A 20,742-nucleotide genomic window follows, 5' to 3' on the forward strand; every position below is an offset into this window, starting at 1 on the left:
GCATCCTTTGCCGTATGAATTCCCTTTATTTGATTACCAATTAAAAGTGAATCTGTTTTTACCTTTAAGTTTTGAGCACCGAGGTCTAGACATACCTTTAGCTCTGCTACCAGGGCTTCATATTCTGCTTCATTATTGGTAGCCTTGAACTCACAGCTTACAGCCTGAGCTATCATGTCCCCTTGTGGCGATTTAAGCACTAGTCCTAACCCTGTCCCCCTGGAATTAGATGCCCTATCTATGAACAAAGTCCATTCTTGGTCTGGGGTTTTATTTTCTAATTGGTTAACTTCTTTTTTCAGGTCAGGTTTTAGGTTAGGGCTGAAATCAGCCACAAAGTCTGCTAAGGCCTGTGACTTAATTGATGTCCTGGGTTCAAAGGTACTAACATATATACTGAGCTGAACTGACCACTTGGCAATCCTACCTGACAATTCAGGCTTCCGTAGGACAAATTTTATAGGTAAGTTGGTCCTGACTATGATAGGATGACACTCAAAATAAGGACGCGGCTTAGCACATGACATAATTAAAGCTAAAACATATCTTTCAAGTAAACCATACCTTATTTCAACATCTAACAATCTTTTACTTACATAATAGACAGGATGCTGCTGGCCTTCTTGTTCCTTTAGCAGGACTGCACTTACTATTGTGTCAGTGACAGATAGATATACTGACAGGGGTTCTCCCTTCTCGGGTTTAGCCAGTAAAGGTGGAGATGATAGGTATGATTTTAAGTCCTGAAAGGCTGCTTCATGCTCAGGTGTCCAATGGAATTGTTTATTTTTTCTGAGCAGGTTGTAAAATGTTTTACACCTTTCAGAGGATCTTGATATGAACCGGTTCAGGGCAGATACCCGGCCTGTCAATTTCTGAATATCCTTGACAGACTTGGGTGACTGAAGTTTCAGGATGGCTTTTATCTGTTCAGGGCTGGCATCTATGCCTCTTTTTGTCACCATGTATCCAAGGAACTTACCTGCAGAGACTCCGAAGTGGCATTTTGCAGGGTTGAGTTTCATGTTGTATTTTTCCAATATTTGAAATGCTATTTCCAAATGTTTCACATGATATTCTGCATTTTTAGATTTTACTACCATGTCGTCTATATAGACTTCCATGATATCACATATTTGATCCTTGAACATCATGTTGACCAGGCACTGGTACGTTGCCCCTGCGATCTTCAGGCCGAAAGGCATGGCTGTGTAACAGTATATGCCCTGATCTGTAATGAATGCAGTACTTTCCTGGTCAGCAGGGTGCATCTTTATTTGATTAAATCCACTAGAGGCATCCATGAATGTCAGCATATCATGCCCTGCTGTGGAATCTACCATGGCATCAATATGTGGCAGCGGAAATGGATCCTTAGGGTAGGCTTTATTCAGGCCAGTTTAATCTACACAAACTCTCCATTTACCATTATTTTTCTGCACAACAACTACGTTAGCTAACCATTCAGGGTACATTACTTCCCTAATCATTCCTATATCCTGAAGTTTTTCCACTTCTTCATTGATTATTGCATTTCTTTGCGGTGCAAATTTTCGTCTTTTCTGTTGCACAGGCTTAAAAGATTGATCAATGTTAAGTTTATGTGTAATTACATCAGCACTAATTCCAGTTATATCAAAATGAGACCAAGCAAACCAAAATGATTTATTTTTGAGAAATTTTACTAGTTATGGCCTGACAAAATCTGGGGCGTCAGACCCTACTAGAACATACCTGTCAGGATACTCAGGGTCTAGGATTACCTGATCTGTTTCCATTCTGGATGGTGCCACATAAGTGCTCCTGACAGGATACAATAATTGCTATGCAAGAGACTTACCTGCCTTGAAAGGCTTTAAGGCCGCTGTATAGCATTCTTGGGCTGCTTTGTGTTCTCCTTTGATTGTGGCTATGCCCCAATCTGCTGGTACCTTGATACATTGATGGTAGGTTGATGGTACAACCTTAACATTATGGACCCATGGCTTCCCAGGATTGTATTGTAGGATGACAAGCAATCCAGGACAGCAAATTTCTCATAGGATGAGACTCCTTCAACATAGGTTGGAACATGAATTTCTCCCAATGTGCTTTTGGTTTCTCCACTGAACCCTACCAAAATGCTGAATTTCTTGGTGATTTGCTCTTCCCCAATATTCATGGCTTTTAGTACATCAAGCATGATCAGGTTTACTGACCTGCCTCCATCTACTAGGATCCTCCTCACTGTAACAGTTCCAATTTGCATAGAAATTACCAGGCCATCATGATGAACATCAGGAATTCCTACCAAGTCACAATCACTAAAAGTGATTGATGGGACATGATCCGGTTTGTAGGGTGATGCAGTCCTTGGCGCCCTGGCTGTCTTTTTTGTTGCTGAACTGGTCAGGCCACAAATTTCTGATCCACCAGATATGAATTTTACTTCATAGATTGGGGGTGGTGGAGGAAGGTTGCGGTCCTGCTTTTGCTCCTAGTTCTCCTTGCTCTGGTCTACATTCCTGCCCTTCGTCCTGATCAAGTCTTTTAGGTATCCGGATTTCAACAGGTAGGCTACTTCTTTCCTCAGGGTAAAGCAATCATCCGTCGTATGCCCAATGTCTATGTGGAATTCGCACCGCTTGGAGTTGTCTCTCATAGGGTTGGGATTTTCCACCTTCCTAGGACATCTGACTACTGATCCTATGTTGTCAAGTCTCTGGATCAAGCCTGCAATATCAACACTGAAGTTATGTTTAGAAATAGGTGGGAAAACTTTAGCCTTACTTTGATACTCATATGCCAAGTTGACTTCTGAATGATCTGGTCTGGAATATGAAGTAGGTCTGTAGTTGTTCTCTTTGTTTCTCTTCCTATTGTTCTTTTCATAATCCTTTGATCCGCTGGATGATCCGACTTTGTAGCTTTTGTCTTATTCTAGCCTGATATATGCAAGGGTCTTGGCCTGGACATCTTCGAAGGTATGGCAGGGATACTTAGTGAGTTCATTGTACAAGTCACTATGAGGTAGTAACCCCTGTCTGAATGCCTACACTACTGTTCCAACGTCACACCTGGGAGTGGACACTTTCTCCTTATTGAACCTGGCGAGGAATACACTGAGAGTCTCCTCTGGCTTCTATGTAATCCTATAAAGATCACTAGACCGCTTCTCCAACTCCCTACTGCTTGCAAACTGTGGTTGAAGTTGTTAATCAGGTTAGCAAAAGAATTAATGCTCCCAGTTGGCAGGTTGATGTACCATTGTAGAGCAGGTCCAGTTAGGGTTGTTCCAAATCCCTTACACATGCAGACTTGAGTGAACATTTTCTATTTATAGAGAGCTACATGATTCTGTGGATCTGTGGTCCCGTCATAAATCTTCATAGACGGAATCACAAATTTTTTAGGCATATTCACTTTTGCTATTTCGTCTATAAAAGGCGAATCAGCATAAGTATCAGGGGCAGACTCCTCCAGGCTGGCAGGAACCCAGGTATCTTCTCGAATTTTTCATTTAGTTTCTTGATTTCCTGGACTACTGCCATCATGATGGTTGTTGCAGATTCATCAGGTTTTTCATTGTTATTATTTGGCTCACCATCACCATCAACGTTGATAAATTTAGAGCCACTTGGACTTCCAAAGCTGGAGAAATCAATGTTTTTGATAATTGATGCAAATGGTGTTCCTGGCTGGAATTTAGAGCCCGCTCCTTGAGTTTTCTCTACTTTTTATCTCAGAGCTGACTCAGATTCTCTTAACTGAAGTATTTCGGCCTCAGTTGGGGCTACCTTGTCTTTCAAACCTTCCAACTCAGCAAGTTACTGGAGGGCTGCGTTCAATTGTTCTTCGATGGTAGGCTGGGCCATTTTTGTATGTTATTTGGATTTTTGTAAGATAAGGAAAAAATATTTTAAAGAGCTAGAAGCCCTACGGTGGGCGCCAATTGTTTTGTATGGATTTTGCGTAAAGCAAAATCAGGTCAGGGTAGGTCTAGGCAGGGTTAACTAGCTCGAACTTATCTGTGAATATGTAGGGCATGGTACGAAACTAGAAAAGTAAAGTAAGACAAATAAACAATAACGAGATAAGGTATTTGTACGTGGCAAATCCTTAAATGGGAAAAAACCACGGGCACAAAGCTAGGAGAAGATTTCACTATAATATTAAGTATTTAGCACTAATGATCGTAATAAAGCTCAAGTATTGTATGAGAGAATATTGTATGCTCTTGTACGTGCTATGTTGTGTGTTTTGCAAATAATCTCCAAGTGCTCCTTATATAGTCCATGCTGAACGGCTGCCAGATCTTTTACTTTAATGCTAAATATTCCTCCTTAATTGCTCGGATTAATGCTCTTTATTGCTCTCTTAATTGCTATCTTTTATTACCAAATATTCTCCATTAATGCTCCAATTATTGTCCGAATATTATCAATAATATAGTCATTGAATTGGTCAAACATTGTCCTTATATTTTGACCGTTGTCCTCTCCATGGTTGGCGCCTGTCTTCTTGTACCCTGGTGGCTTGACGTCCTATGACCCTGATGGTCAGGCCAGGGCAGAATATCATCCTGAAATATCTGCGGATTTCCAGGCCTAACAATTCCAACCAATGTTTTCGACCTGATACTGTTCTTCCCATTTGTAAGCAAACTTGCCTGCCTTGTGATTCTTGGTATTTTCAAACACCCTTCTAAGTACCAGGTCCCCTACTGCAAGGGTCCTTATGTTGACATTCTTGTTATACATTCGGGGTACGGATTGCTTGTATGATGCTATACGTATGTAAGCACTTTCTCTTAGCCCGTCAACTATGTCCAGGTTCTTGATCATTTCGATCTGATTCTGCTCTGCTGTCTGACAGTCATATATGGGCATTGGTAACAGAACTTCTGATGGAATTAAAGCCTCTGCACCGAATACTAAGCTGAACAGCGTTTGTCCTGGTTCTATCTTTGGCTTCGTTCTATCTGACCAGAGTACTAATGGTAGTTCGTCTGCCCACTTACCCCCTAGTTCCTCCAACCGTTTCATGAGGTTCTCTATAATGATTTTATTATTGGATTCTGCTTGTCCGTTCGTCTATGGGTACCGGGGAGCAGGCTTTCTTAATGTTATGTTCCAACGTGAACAAAACCCTTCAGTGTTATTAGATATGAACTGGGACCCATTGCCGCATACGATTTCAGATGGTATTCCAAATATGTTGATGATGTTACGCTTTATAAAAGAGATCACCTGGGCCTCTTTTACTTCTGTCATTGCTTCAGTTTCGATCCATTTTGATAAATAGTCTGTCATGGCAAGCATATATACTCTGTTTCCTGGGGCCCTGGGTAGTTTCCCTACTATGTCCATCCCCCACATCATGAATGGCCATGGGGAGATGATCGGATGCAGCGGTTCTGCTGGCTGATGAATTACTGAAGCTGCCTTTTAACATGAGTCACAACGTTTGGTGTGGTTCACAACATTTGCTCTCATGGTAGGCCAGAAATATCCCTGCCTTAAGGCTCTATTAGATAGACTTCTTCCTCTAGTGTGATTTCCACACTCACCGATGTGTATATCCTGCAACACCGTGCTGGCTTCTTCCTTATCCAGGCACCTAAGGTAAGGTTCCGCCAAAGATCTCCTATAGAGTACGTTATCTATTAACACAAATCTGGAAGCTTTGATCCTGAAACTCTGTGCTTCATTCCTATCTTCTGGAAGTTTCCCATCTTTCAGCCATTCCACATAAGGTTTTCTCCAATCTAGATCCATTTGTTGGTTTTCACTTGATACCAGGATTCCAGCTCCGTTCACGTGTTGCATGTGAGTTGTTCCCTCTCGTTGATTCTGCTCCAGCTCCTGCTGTATAGCTGGAGTAAGTACATGAGTAATGGGTATACTAGATAATTCTGTGGGCTTAAAGGTGGCTCCCAGTGTGGCCAGGGCGTCTGCTTCCACGTTCTGATCCCTTGGGACCTGAGTAATCTTGAAAGACCGGAATTTCAGTTTCCGTTATGTGGCCACCTTTAGGTAGGCTATCATTTTCGAGTCGCGCCACGTATTCATTGTTCACATGGTTCACCATAAGCAACGAGTCATTATATACTCTCAGGTTCCTGACCTTAAGTCCTCGCGCCATTTGTATCCCAAGTATGAGTGCTTCGTATTCTGCCTCATTGTTAGTGGCTTTGAATTCGCACCTGACTGCTTGTACCATCATATCTTCTTTTGGGGACTGGAGGACCGGACCTACACCAGCTCCCCGAGCATTTGAGGCCCCATCGATGTATAAAATCCAAGTTCCACTTTCCTAGTCCCCACACAATATCAGCATCCCCTTTTCTGCCTCTACTTGGGTAGCGGGACAGAAATCTGACACAAAATCAGCCAATGCCTGGGACTTGATTGCCGTCCTGGGCTCAATCTGTAAATCGTAGCCACTCACCTGTACCGACCACTTGGTCATTGATGCGTGTCTTTTATATGATGTTTTACATCCCATTTTACACGCATTTCAGAGCTCATTCGTGTAGTTTATGCTGCATTTCTCCCTATTTCCGTCTACTTCCGTGTTTTGTACATTATTGCAGAAATGTGAAGAATTCAACGGGAAAATCAAGCTAAATCCGTCCCCGAGTATCCTGCATTGCAAATGACGTAAAGGAATCACTTAAGGAACGAGCTTGGTGCGCAATCCAAGACCCAAAAGATAAATCCACGAGTTTATAAGAGGCAAGTAGCAGCTCATCCAGTCGATCGACCACCTCCTTCAGTCGATCGACCAACTATCGGGTTCCGAAGCTACTTTGTTTCGAGGACCGATCGATCGACCAGATCCTATCGTTGATCGACCCAACGCTATTTCGACGAGAATTAGAAGATCGAGGAAGCGCAAGCCCATGATGCTAGGTTTAGGAAATAAGAAGTTACGTTAATTGCTATATAACGTAACCTAGAAACATTCAGTTTTCATTCAGTTTTTACCTAAGTTTTACTATCAGTTTTACATTAAGTTTACATACGGTTTTAGGAAGAATTAGGGTTTGGAATATTGTAAGCATTGGAATTTTTGCTCTTGTTCTTAATCATTCTTCTGCTATTCTCGGTATTCTTCTGCCCTATTTCAATTCATCTGTTTCGTTATTAGATTAGAATTGCTAGTAGCTTCCCGAAACCATCTTTATTGTTGCATGTTAATTGTTTGCCCCATCGCTTTAATTATGAATTCAATTCTTTTACGCCCTAGTATTATTGTTGTTATCACTTTCAGCATGAGTAGCTAAATAGTTTGTGCTAGGATGTAGGCGAATTGTAGCATAGGTGGAATTAGATTATACACAGCCTGAACCCGCGTGTTGGTCGATCGACCACCTTACCCGGTCGATCAACTGACCTCGTGAGCTTTATTTCGTTTTAATTGATTTTAATGTTGTATTTAACAAATCGAATGCATGCGACCAGTTAGATACCCTTTCGTGACTGACCCAATAGATCGAAAGATAGGGAAGGCTGTCAGACCATCAATTGAATCGACTAAACTGTGCTAAGATCGAAAGATAGGTATAGTTTAGACCATTAGTCACTTTTCAGGACGAGAGTCAGTTTTAGTGATATTAGGGACCTATAGCGAGATCGAAAGATGCTATTTGTTAAGAGTGGACCGAGAGGACCTCTTTATTTCCCGCCTCACCTGTGTTGACTCAGACCGACTTAGTTTGCTGCCGCCGAAGCTATAATGAACCGATCATCCTAGTACCCCTTCTTTATCTGTTAAACCGTCTTTGTAGTTTATTATCTTTATTTGTTCTTAGCTATAGACCATCTCAACTCAACCCCCAAAATTGTTACCTTAGACTGAATATAAATCAACTAGAATTTACATCTGCCTCCTTGTGGTTCGACCCTGTTACAGCTAGCCTAGGTTAGTCTTAATAGGAAATTATAAATCTTATTTTTGGTACTCACAACGACGGGTATCAAATTTTGGCGCCGTTGCCGGGGAGGCAATAGTCCTAATTTTAGTTGTTTTAACTTTAGTCTTTCTTAGTTTAAGGGACTTCTTTTCCTTAAACTTTTCTTATATTCTTTTTGTAGTTTCCTCTTATCGCGTCCACGGGGTGGTGAACTAGTGCCATTTGACCCTGAGATAGAGAAATCTTTGCGCGAGTTGAGACGAACATAAAGAGTACTACCGACAGAGGAAGAGCCGAGTACTCTGTCAAGCTATTACGAGAACGATCTGTTCAAGAAGACCCACAAGATCTTCACCCGTTTCCACTTCTTCACCGAGACAGTTACTTCTCCGAGAAATTCCGGTCATGGCCGAGGAAGCAAGTATAGCTAGTCATTCGAGCCGACAAATGAAAACTTATATAAGGGGTTCGAATTACCAAGAGATGCCAGGAAGTTCGAACCAAAGCCTTTATACATTAGCATGGTTGAGAAGAAGCGATTCGGGAGCCGCAAATGAAGATGCAAATAAGCATATGGAGACCTTTATTGACTCTCATTGTTCCATACCTCCACCAGCCGGCGTGACCCAAGACCAGATCAAGGAGACCATGTTCATCTTCTCCCTTCGTGATGCTGCAAGGGAGTGGTATAGAGATTTGGACCGAACCGTTCAGGGGATCACCGATTGGAATTCATTGGCATTGGCATTCTACAAGAAGTACTTTTCTGCTTCAAGGACGATTGCTATTAGAGCTCAAATCACGGGCTTTAAACAAGGGCTGGATGAGAACTTCCACGAAGCATGGGTCCGTTTTAAGAAGTTGGTGCGAACCATACCGCACCATAGGTTCGAAAAGTGGAGCTTGTGCAATCATTTCTACAATGGGTTGTACGACGATCAGAGGGCCATTTTGGATGCTGCAGCCAATGGACGATTCGCTGAAAATTTGGGAGCAACCAAGGGGTGGAAGATCATTGACGATCTAGCCACCCACAAGGCCGAGTATGGGAATTCCAGAGGGAACCAGTGGAGAGCTGCTGAATCTTCCTCTATCGCTGCACTTGAGGCTCTCACTGCGAGATTTGACAAGTATGAACTAGGAGGAGCTTCTAAAGGTGGGATGTACCAAGTAAATGCTGTGTCAGACGGTCCTTTCATCTGTGAAAGGTGTGGAGCTGAGGGCCATGTCTCGAAAAACTGCCCTAGTCCCTTTGAGTCTTGTCTTTGCCTTTCAACACTATAGGCAGACCAACACCTACTATGAGCCGAATACCCATCCAAACTTGAGTTGGAGGAGCCAAAATGTCCTGAACCCAACTCAAGCTCCGCCGCAGCAGCAACCCTATGTGCCCCCTCATCAAAAGCAGCAACCATATCATAAACCTCCCTATGTGCCGCAGCAGCAACAATCGCAGAATTCTGAATTTTTCGAGCTTAAGAACTTGTTGCTAAAGGAGTCCCAAGCAACAGAGGCCGGGATGAAGCTACTAGAGAGCCAAATTACTCAATTGGCTAGCAAAAGCAACACTCGAGCTCCCGGACACTTGCCGACCCAAACTGACCAAAAGGAGACCTTAAATGCCATCACTTTGAGGAGCGGGTCCACCCTTGAGGGTCCTGCCATGGTCGAGGACGCTGTCGAAAAAGATGAGCCGGAAACAAGTCAAAAGAAAGCTTCAACGAATAAATCAAAGAAACAGCCGTCTACCAGGTATATCAGTCGATCGACTAATATACCTAGTCGATCGATCAAGCACGGGTTCTGAGAGCTTCGAATCAGACATCTCGGTCGATCGACGAGGACGATGGTCGATCGACCGAGATCGGCTGCGATCTTGAGGAATTTCGTCCTTTAATGCCAAATAATGCGAGACCACTTGTTCCGGGTTCGACGTCCAAGACTTTAGGACAAGACCCGAGTGCTTGATGGGTCGATCCCGCTCAAGTTCGATCCAATGACGGTTAATGGCTCACATTTGAGACGGTCTGAAGAGGGGTCTAGCTTCAACAAAGAGAAGGTGACGGACTTTCAGCCTAAGTCCAAGGATGCCGGCACGCGTGGTTTGGAGGAGAGGGCTAAGGTACTTCTTACAGCCCCTTACCCGGAGAGGCTAGTGCCGACCAAGGAACAGGTATCTTTCAGCAAATTTGAAAAAGTTATCCGTAGTCTGAATGTACAAGTCCCCTTTCTTGAGTTAGTAAACCAAGTACCCGCTTATACTAAATTTATGAAACAACTTTTGTCCAAGAAGCGGTCACTTGAAACAGTGCACACTGTCGCACTTACTAAGGAGTCTTGCTCTTATCTGTCTCACACTGCACCCCTTAAGTTAGAGGACCCGGGCAGTTTTTCTGTTCCTTGCAACATAGGTACCTTCTCAATTGAGAAGGCATTGTGTGACTTAGGGGCTAGTATAAGCGTCATCCCCTTGAGTCTAGCTAGGAAGCTTAAGTTGACCCGGTTGGCTATCACAGACATGACAGTTCAGATGGCTGACCGATCTGCGGTCGAGCCTATAGGAGTCCTAGAGGACATACCCGTCCAAATAGGGAAGTTTTTCTTCCCTGTTGACTTTGTTGTCCTTGACATGCCTGAGGATGCCCATATACCGATCATTCTAGGTAGGCCGTTTCTGCACACTGCTGGTGCAGTCATTGACGTAGGCTTTGGAACTTTGACCTTCAAAGTTGGGAAACATTCTATCATTTTTGCCCAACTCGCTAAAAAGAAGACCCCATGTGGCTCATTACTTGTAATACGGTTTCTGAAAAGAAATCGTACTTTGTGCTTCCTGAATTGCCCGTCTCTATTACTACTCCTGTGCTAACCCCTCCGCCCCAGTTGGGAGCGAAGGAGGAAGAATCATTGTTTTAGACATTGCCGGGGCTGGTTTGGGGAAGGATGAGTCTGCAGTCACTCTAGTCTGCGACAAAGCCTATCATTCAAAGAGGAGGTCTTGGTTGCACGAGCTATGGAATTGATGAGATAGTTGATGACGAGCCGATCAAAGCCGAAAGTCGATTTGGACTTGGATGAGCCGTCAGAGGTCATTGATTGGGGAGATGATGAGACTATTGATCCGTTGAGCCATACGGATGTGGAAGCTAAGAAGGGTGCGGCCGCTCATTAGCACCATTGAGGCTACCTCTAGTAGCCGGGAACCGGCTGTGGGCCATACCGTGGTCCTTCTTGATCAACTATTAATTGATCGAGCTCGTTATAAACTTCATTTTATTTGCTTTTGTTAAAACAATTTTTATTGCTTTTTGTGTGCGCGAAAACTTCGCATTTTATTTCGCTTGTTTAGGATTTTTAAGTACTTTAGATTTTATTCTGGGTTTTGCGCAATTTTGGGCGCGTTGTATTGTGCACTTGCAGGTATTTAGAGCTTGTTAGCTCAAATCATTGAGCAATTACGAAGAAATATGAGGTTGCAGCAGTGTTTTCAGTCGATCGACTGGTTCCAGTGGTCGATCGACTGATCTGCAGGTTCCAAGAGACACTGTTCATGTTTACCTAGTCGATCGACTGGTTCCAGTGGTCGATCGACCACTGCTGCTGCTGTACTTATTCACGACCTCTCCCCTGCTGTGTTTGGTCGATATGCGGACTTAAGGGAGTTTTCTACTCCACTTTATTTTCCGTACAATTTATTTATTTATTTCTTCTGATTTTCTCATTTGTGCACAATCTTACCGCTTCAAAAATTGTTTTCTCAGTTTTATGCGTGGTTTTCTCTGTCTTTCAGGTAATTATCAGTACCACTGCTGGCTACTGAAACCTCCTAGCTCACGCTGGTTTGGGGAGGTTTCCTTTTTGCTGCGCTTAAAGTCTTGTGAGTTCCTGATTTCTTCACTTCATGTCATTATATTTTATTTCTTTTCTCGCAAATTCCCATTTCTCTTTTCTTCATTACATGATTTTGCACAATGGGGACATTGTGCGATTTGGTTTGGGGAAGGGTTTTGCGTCGCATATCATTTGTTTGCATTCACGTTTAATTCTGTTTTGCATTGTTATATTCCATTTCATCCATTTATACAATAATTCAAAAAAAAAAATTGAAAAAATTTCAAAATTTCCATAAAATGCACGTTTATTTTAGCATATAGGTCGAGTCGGAACGGTAGTATTTCCATGATGATTTTGCATTTGCACCTGTTTTGCGTGAGCCTGGCTAAATTAACATGTTATTAGTAGAATCGTTTATGCATACCTACGAGTTCTCGTTGAATTACTTGCTGGACTTGAGACCTGACTTAGAAAATTGGCAAGCTACATCATATTTCTGAGATTTAGAGCCTATAACTGGTGACATCTATGACCAGTTCATTTAGGAATGTGAGTAGTACTCCTTATGAGACATGTTTCCTTAATTTGCATAAATATGATCTTGATCTGCTTAATACCTGTATGCATTCGGTTTGTGGTTTGTCGACACATGTGGTAGAGGTTTCCCTTTATTCATTTTGCCCATAAACTCCACACTGCCAAAAATATCCCTTTTTGTCCCATTTACTACATCCTACATTTAGCCTGTCCTTTGTCAAGCTAGTAGTCCGTGTTCTTGGGGTTGTTACTCATTTTTGGTGGCATATGCTCTGTTGAGATGATGGTTGGGAAATGAAATAAAGGAGGAAAGAAAGAAATAGAAAAGAAAAAAAAAGAGATGAAAAATGATTCAAAAAAAAAAGTGTTCTGTACTGTTCAAGGCAGTCGATCGACTGCCAATTATAGTCGATCGACTGAAGATCCGAGAAAGAAATCAATTCGTATAATTTAATCTTTATCTTTTGGCGATTTTTGCTCCCATGTTTCATTTATATTTTATGGGGAGCTTATTGATTTATTAGCTTGGAGATTGTGAGTTTTGTGCTTGCTATAGCACCGTTTCGTTTGATTATGAGCAAGAAGTTGGATGTTGTCATATGGTTCCGTTTTGGTACTAGCTTGATCACCTGTACCTCCACTTTTCCATAATTATCTTTACCTCTTCTTACCCATACCTCACATGTCCCATATATACCTCGGCATGTGTCATTGGTCATCTGTTTGGTTGGAATGCATATGTACGGTCATAGAGATCATTTTCATATTTTATTGCAGGCATGTTCTTATAGGTCGTAGTTAGGTGAGAGTCTTTACAAAATGAATTCTTTCTATCTTACATATATTCACCTGTACTTATTGAGCGATTTGAGCGACCCGTGAGAGTCCAATTTGATAAGTCTCTACAGTTGGCGGTTCAGCATGTTTTTAACGGCTTCATAACTCGTTTGCATGATTCATTTGCTAATTGATTGTTGGTTGTTGCATTAAAATGGTTTAGGCTTAACAGGTTGCAATTCGCTCTGAGATTGAACTCGTTCCATTAGGTAGTTAGATCGAGTCTAGTTCTTGCTTGGGGACAAGCAAGGGTTTGGTTTGGGGAAGTTTGATGCGTGTCTTTTATATGATGTTTTACATCCCATTTTACACGCATTTCAGAGCTCATTCGTGTAGTTTATGCTGCATTTCTCCCTATTTCTGTCTAGTTCCGTGTTTTGTACATTATTGCAGAAATGTGAAGAATTCAATGGGAAAATCAAGCTAAATCCGTCCCCGAGTATCCTGCATTGCAAATGACGTAAAGGAATCACTTAAGGAACGAGCTTGGTGCGCAATCCAAGACCCAAAAGACAAATCCACGAGTTTATAAGAGGCAAGTAGCAGCTCATCCAGTCGATCGACCACCTCCTTGATCGATCGACCAACTATCGGTTCCGCTACTTGTTTTGCCGAGGACGATCGATCGACCATCCTATCGATCGATCGACCCAACTGCTATTTCAGACGAGAATTAGAAGACTGAGGAAGCGCAAGCCCATGATGCTAGGTTTAGGAAATAAGAAGTTACGTTAATTGCTATATAACGTAACCTAGAAACATTCAGTTTTCATTCAGTTTTTACCTAAGTTTTACTATCAGTTTTACATTAAGTTTACATACGGTTTTAGGAAGAATTAGGGTTTGGAATATTGTAAGCATTGTAATTTTTGCTCTTGTTCTTAATCATTCTTCTGCTATTCTTGGTATTCTTCTGCCCTATTTCAATTCATCTGTTTCGTTATTAGATTAGAATTGCTAGTAGCTTCCCGAAACCATCTTTATTGTTGCATGTTAATTGTTTGCCCTATCGCTTTAATTATGAATTCAATTCTTTTACGCCCTAGTATTATTGTTGTTATCACTTTCAGCATGAGTAGCTAAATATTTTGTGCTAGCATGTAGGCGAATTGTAGCATAGGCGGCATTGGATTATACACGGCCTGAACCCGCGTGTTGGTCGATCGACCACCTTACCCGGTCGATCGACTGACCTCGTGAGCTTTATTTCGTTTTAATTGATTTTAATGTTGTATTTAACGAATCGAATGCATGCGACCAGTTAGATACCCTTTCGTGACTGACCCAATAGATCGAAAGATAGGAAAGGCTGTCAGACCATCAACTGAATCGACTAAACTGTGCTAAGATCGAAAGATAGGTATAGTTTAGACCATTAGTCACTTTTCAGGACGAGAGTCAGTTTTAGTGATATTAGGGACCTATAGCGAGATCGAAAGATGCTATTTATTAAGAGTGGACCGAGAGGACCTCTTTATTTCCCGCCTCACCTGTGTTGACTCAGACCGACTTAGTTTGCTGCCGCCGAAGCTATAATGAACCGATCATCCTAGTACCCCTTCTTTATCTGTTAAACTGTCTTTCTAGTTTATTATCTTTATTTGTTCTTAGCTATAGACCATCTCAACTCAACCCCCACAATTGTTACCTTAGACTGAATATAAATCAACTAGAATTTACATCTGCCTCCTTGTGGTTCGACCCTGTTACCACTAGCCTAGGTTAGTCTTAATAGGAAATTATAAATCTTATTTTTGGTACTCACAACGACGGGTATCAGTCATTCTTCTATACAATTCAAGCTTTCTCATGATCGTTTTTAAAAGGGTAATTAGTTACTACGTGAATAGTATGAGACTCAAAATACGGACGTAGTTTATACGAAGTAGTGATCAGAGTTAACATTAATTTTTCGAAGGGTGTGTACCTGGTCTCTGCAAGAAGCAGAGACTTACTGATGTACTATACTAGATGTTGCATCCCTTCTTGCTCCTTAACCAGGATAGCGCTTACTGTCGCTTCTGTAATCGACAGATACAAGAACAGTGGTTCCCTCTGCTCTGGCTTGGCCAGCGGTGGTTGCGTACTTAGGTAGCATTTGAGTTCTTTGAATGTTTCTCATGCTCTACTATCCATTCAAACTTCTGGCTCTTTCTCAGTATATCATAAAACAACTTGCATCTATCTGAAGCCCGCGAGATGAATCTGCTTAACGCAGCCACTTTTCCTGCTAACCGTTGTATGTCCTTTGGCCTCTATGGTGACTTCAACTGGAGGACTGCCTTGATCTGCTCCACACTGGCTTTAATTCCTCTCCGCGTTACTATATTCCCTAGGAACTTACCGGAGGACACCCCAAACGAGCACTTGGACGGATTAAGTTTCACCTTGTATTTCCTTAATGTCTTGAAGGTATCTGACAAATGTTCCATGTGCATACCAGCTTCTTTTGACTTGTCTACCATATCATATATATATATATATATATATATATATATATATATATATATATATATATATATATATATATATATATATATATATATATATATACCTCTATGGTTTTCCCTATCTGCTGCTTGAACATCTTGTTTACTTGTCGTTGGTAGGTGGAGCCAGTGTTTTCAGAACAAAGGGCATTACACTGTAACAGTATATACCTCACTCCGACATGAACGCCGTCTTCACTTGATATTGCGGGTGCATCTTGATCTGGTTGTAACCACTCCAGGCGTCTAGGAAAGTGAGCATTTCATGCCCATCCGTGGCATCCACCATTGCATCGATATGTGGAAGTGGAAAAGGATCCTTATGGCATGCTTTATTCAGGTCCATAAAATCTACACAGACCCTCCACTTTCCATTCTTCTTGGGTACTACTACCACGTTAGAATTCCAGTCAAGATAGCTGACTTCCCTAATCTTCCTGCTGCCAGGAGGCTGTCCACTTCCTTGTTGATAACCTCATTCCGCTCTGCTGCAAATTTCCTTCTCTTTTGCTGTACCGGGGTGCAGCCTGGGTTCACACTTAAATTATGTCTGATGATGGATGGATCTACGCCGACCATATCACTGTGGGACCAGACAAAGAAGTCCATGTTATCTTTAAGAAACTGAATTAGCTGGTCCCGGAGTTTTCCAATACAGGTTGCTCTGACTAGTACTGCTCTGTCTGGGTGCGCCTCGTCCAGGTGGACCTGGTCTAGTTCCTCTTAGGGTGGCTCTTTGTATTCCTCCGAGGTGCACCGGTTCTGTAATTGCTATGAAGGAAGCTTGGTTATGGCTTTTAGGGCCTGCTTGTAACAGCTTATGGATTCCTCGCGATCTCCTCTCACTTTGACTACACCCCATGGAGTTGAGAACTTGAGGCAATGATGATATATTGAGGGGATAGCCTTCATTTGATGCAGCCACGATCTTCCAAGGATGACGTTATAAGTGGCTAGGCCCTCAATAACTAGGTACCTCACTAACTTGTTGACTCCCTCTACATAAGTTGGGATAGTTATCTTGCCTAGTAAATGCGTTGTCTCACCGCTAAATCACACCAGTGGCACAGATTTCTTTACCAAATTTTCTTCATTGAAGCCCATTATTTTGAGGGTTTCAAACATGATGGGGTTTACCAGACTTTCAATGTCCACTAATACCTTTTTCACGGTACAATTCCCAATAGATAGTGTTATGGTGAGGGCATCGTGGTGCTGCTCTACTTCGTTTCCCATCAATTTCGTCGAATCTGACAGAAGGCAAGTCACCCTGGCTTACCCTGCATGGTGTTTCTGGGTGGTCTCCTTTGCCTTCTGTAGCTCATCTCTTGGCTGTAGAGTAAGTTAACCCTGATAACTTGGATCCACCTTTTATCACGTTGATGATCTTGGTGTAAATAGGTGGAGCAGAAGGGAGCACCTGGTTCGCTGTCTCCCTCTTGTCCTGCTTGCCCCCACGTGATAATAGGTGGTCCAAACTCCCCTTCCATACCAGGAATCGTACCTCTTTTGGAAGCCTGAAACAATCCTCCGTTCGGTGTCCTACGTCCTGGTGATACTCACACCTCTTACCGCTGTCCCGGTCGTCATTGGGCCTGTCTTCCGTTGGTGGTTTAGGCCACCTCACCTGATCGCCCAATTCTCTCAATGCCTTTAATAGGCCTTCAATACCCGTATTGAACCCAAATTTAGCTAACCTGGGTGGATATTTCAAATCTTCCCCTTGCTGCGATTTTTCTGCCACTTTGCTTATGTTGGGTCTGCTGTATGGTTTAGTTTTCTCTGTGAGAACCTTCTTGCTTGTTCTATCGAAGGCTAGTGTTCCTTTCCTGGATAGTATATCTTCCTCCAACCTTAGTGCTGCTGTTGTGCGCTGATGAAGTTCCTCGAATCTCCCACAGGGATGCATCGTCAATTCCTTATATAGATCTGAATCCTTGTCCAAGCCTTATCTAAAGACGTTAATAGCTGTTGATGTGTCACAGCCTCGTATTGCCACCTTTTCTGTGTTGAACCTTGTAACATAATCTTTGATCGACTCCCAAATTTCCTGTACGATCCTGTAAAGATCGCTAGGTTGCTGTTGGGCCCAAAATTATCCTGCCTGACCTGACATAGGCCAGGCAACAGCCAAAGCTAAGTTCCAAGCAAAAGACATCTGAAACCAAACATTGATCAACTATGGACAGGCATCAAACAGGAGTTGATGAAAGACAGGCGAAAGATAACCAATGGCCTGAAAGGGAAAAACATCAGGCAAACATCGAATAAGCATTGCAGGCGACAAGCAGGCAGTTTATATATATTCCCTACAAAAAAGGAAGACCAATTCAAGAAGGAAAAGATATAGGCAATAGTCAAAGGCAACGGCTAAGTCAGATGGCAACTACCTCCGGGTAAATAGGGCACATGCCCTATTTACCAGGAAACCCTAAACGGCAGAGAAGAAAACGGTGAAAACAAGTATAAATACAAGAGAAGACAAAATCAGAAGGGACATTAGACACTCACTCATTCTTACTTATTTTTGTGTATTCTCAAAGCATTATAACTTCACCTGTCACGCCTGATATATCAATACTCTATCAGGCTATCTAAAATCATAGTAACAATCACTCATGGCTTGGTGCCCGTGATTTTTTCCCTTATTCCCAGGGTTTTTCCACGTATAAAATCTCTTTGTTATTATTTATTACCTGTTATTTTATTTAATTATACTAGTCAGGCGAATTGTTTGAGTTAGATTACCCTACATATAAACCCCAGGCAGGGTATTCCTATTCAGTGAAATCCCTGTCAAAACAATTGGCGCCCACCGTGGGACATCTAGGTCAAAAACAATCAAAATCCATAACCTAACACCACAAAAACTTGAGAGATGGCAGGAGATAGCATTGAGCAACAACTGGCTGCCGCCAAACAACAATTGTTGGAAATGGAACAGTTGAAACAAAAAATGGCCCAGGCTGAAGCAGAAGTTGCAAAATTGAAAGAGTCGGAATCCAGCCTAAAACTAAAGCTGGGAGAGAAAGCTTCAGGATCAAAGCTGAAAGTTCAACCTGGCACACCATTCTCCTCAATCATCAGGAATATTGATTTCTCCAATATTGGCACTCCTACTCCACCAAAGTCCAAGACAGGAGAAGAAACAGACTCAGAAGAACTCCAAAATGAAGAAAACTCACCAGATCAAACCAATACAAATGCATTATGATGGCTATGCTCCAGAAATCCAAAAACTCCATGACAGATTTGAGAAGATCCCAGGAGTTCCTACCCCAATTGAAGAAGCAAATCCAGAGAGCTATGCTGATTCACCCTTTGTGGATGAAATAGAAAAAATAGACCTGCCAAAGAAATTTGTGGTCCCCTCAATGAGAATCTATGATGGGACCACAGATCCACAAAACCATGTTGCCTACTACAAGCAAATGATGCTGGCAGTATCAATTCCCAATGAACTACGTCAAGTCTGCATGTGTAAAGGATTTGGAACAACCCTGAACGGACCTGCCCTGCAATGGTACATAAACCTGCCAAATGGAAGCATCAAGTCCTTTTCTGACCTGGTCAATTCTTTCAATCATAACTTTGCCAGCAGCAGGGAACTAGAAAAAATATCCAGTGACCTATACAGGATTAAACAAAAGCCTGGAGAATCAATCTGATCCTACATGACAAGATTCAACAAAGAAAAAGTTTCAATCCCCAGATGTGATGTTGGAACAGCTGTGGAAGCTTTCAGGCAAGGGTTACCCCTGGACAGTGACTTCTATGACGCAATGACCATGAAACCCTGTCATACCTTTGAAGATGTCCAGGCATTAGCCATAAGCTATATCAGGCTGGAAGAAGACAAAGGCTACAAGGCAGACAATGCAGACAGCAACTCAGGATATGACATAGTCAACAGAAAAAGTTCTAACCATAGAGGAAGCAGTTCCAGGCCATCTCCTTACACAATTACTGACAGATCAGAAGTCAACTATACACATGAACAACGAGGTAACTCCTATACTTATCCACCTATCCAAGAATATAACTTCTCTATTGACATTGCAGGACTGATCAAAAGACTTGACCATATGGGAGACATTGTCAAGTGGCCAAAGAAGTCAGACAACCCCAACCCAAGGAAGGATACCACCAAATGGTGTGAATTTCACATGGATATAGAGCACACAACAGAAGAATGCCTGGGACTGCGCAAACAAGTTGCTTACCTGCTAAAGAAAGGATATTTGAAAGACCTGATGCCAACAAAGAACAGGGAAGATGATGGAACAAGAAGGAACACAGAAAGGCAACAACGTGACTTACCCCCTGCACCACCCATCTATGAAGTCAAGTTCATCAATGGGGATCGTAGATTTGTGGCTTTGACCGTTAATTTGTAAAGAAAATTGCCAGGGAGTCAAAAATGAAATCTCCTTTTAAACCTGGCAATTTACCTCAAATTACTTTTGAAGACACTGATATGCAGGGCATTCTAGACATCCACCATGACAGCCTGGTTATCACCATGCAAATAGGAACTGCACGTGTCATGAGGATCCTGGTAGATGGAGGCAGTTCAGTAAACCTGATCATGCTTGATGTCCTTAAAGTAATGAAGATTGATGAAAGCCAAATCATAAAGAAATCTAATGTCCTGGTGGGGTTCAGTGGAGAAACAAGAAACACCTTGGGGGAGATACACCTGCCCACATACGTGGAAGGAGTATCCTCATACGAAAAATTTGGAGTCCTGGATTGTCTGTCATCCTACAACGCCATATTAGGAAGACCATGGATCCACAATGTAAAGGCCATACCCTCCACTTACCACCAGTGCCTCAAGATACCAACAGAATGGGGAGTAGCAACCATAAAAGGTGAACAAAAATCTGCCCAGGAATGCTATATTGAGTCACTAAAGCCTTCCAAGGCAGGTAAGTCTCTCGCCTAGCAATTACAGTACCCTGTCAGGACAACTCATGTGGCAGAAACCAAAATGGAAACCGATCAAGTAATCTTAGACCCTGAGTATCCTGACAGGCATATACTGGTAGGATCTGATGTTCCTGACAACATCAGGCCAGAATTAGTAAGTTTTCTCAAAAGTAAATCTTCATGTTTTGCCTGGTCACATTTTGACATGACCGGTAT

At 42.3% G+C, this 20,742-nt stretch overlaps 1 protein-coding gene across 1 annotated transcript; it reads right to left on the bottom strand.

Annotated features, from left to right (window-relative positions):
- Positions 1–5,426: 5,426 nt before the first annotated feature.
- On the bottom strand, positions 5,427–6,450 carry LOC141647151 (uncharacterized). Its single transcript, XM_074455225.1, has 2 exons — positions 6,430–6,450; positions 5,427–5,960 (listed from the first exon to the last, which is right to left on the bottom strand). Exons 1-2 carry the CDS (start codon positions 6,448–6,450, stop codon positions 5,427–5,429), a joined length of 555 nt encoding a protein of 184 aa, XP_074311326.1.
- Positions 6,451–20,742: the final 14,292 nt, after the last annotated feature.

The sequence above is a fragment of the Silene latifolia genome, chromosome 1, assembly GCF_048544455.1.
Source record: "Silene latifolia isolate original U9 population chromosome 1, ASM4854445v1, whole genome shotgun sequence".
Classification (NCBI taxonomy): Eukaryota; Viridiplantae; Streptophyta; class Magnoliopsida; order Caryophyllales; family Caryophyllaceae; genus Silene; species Silene latifolia.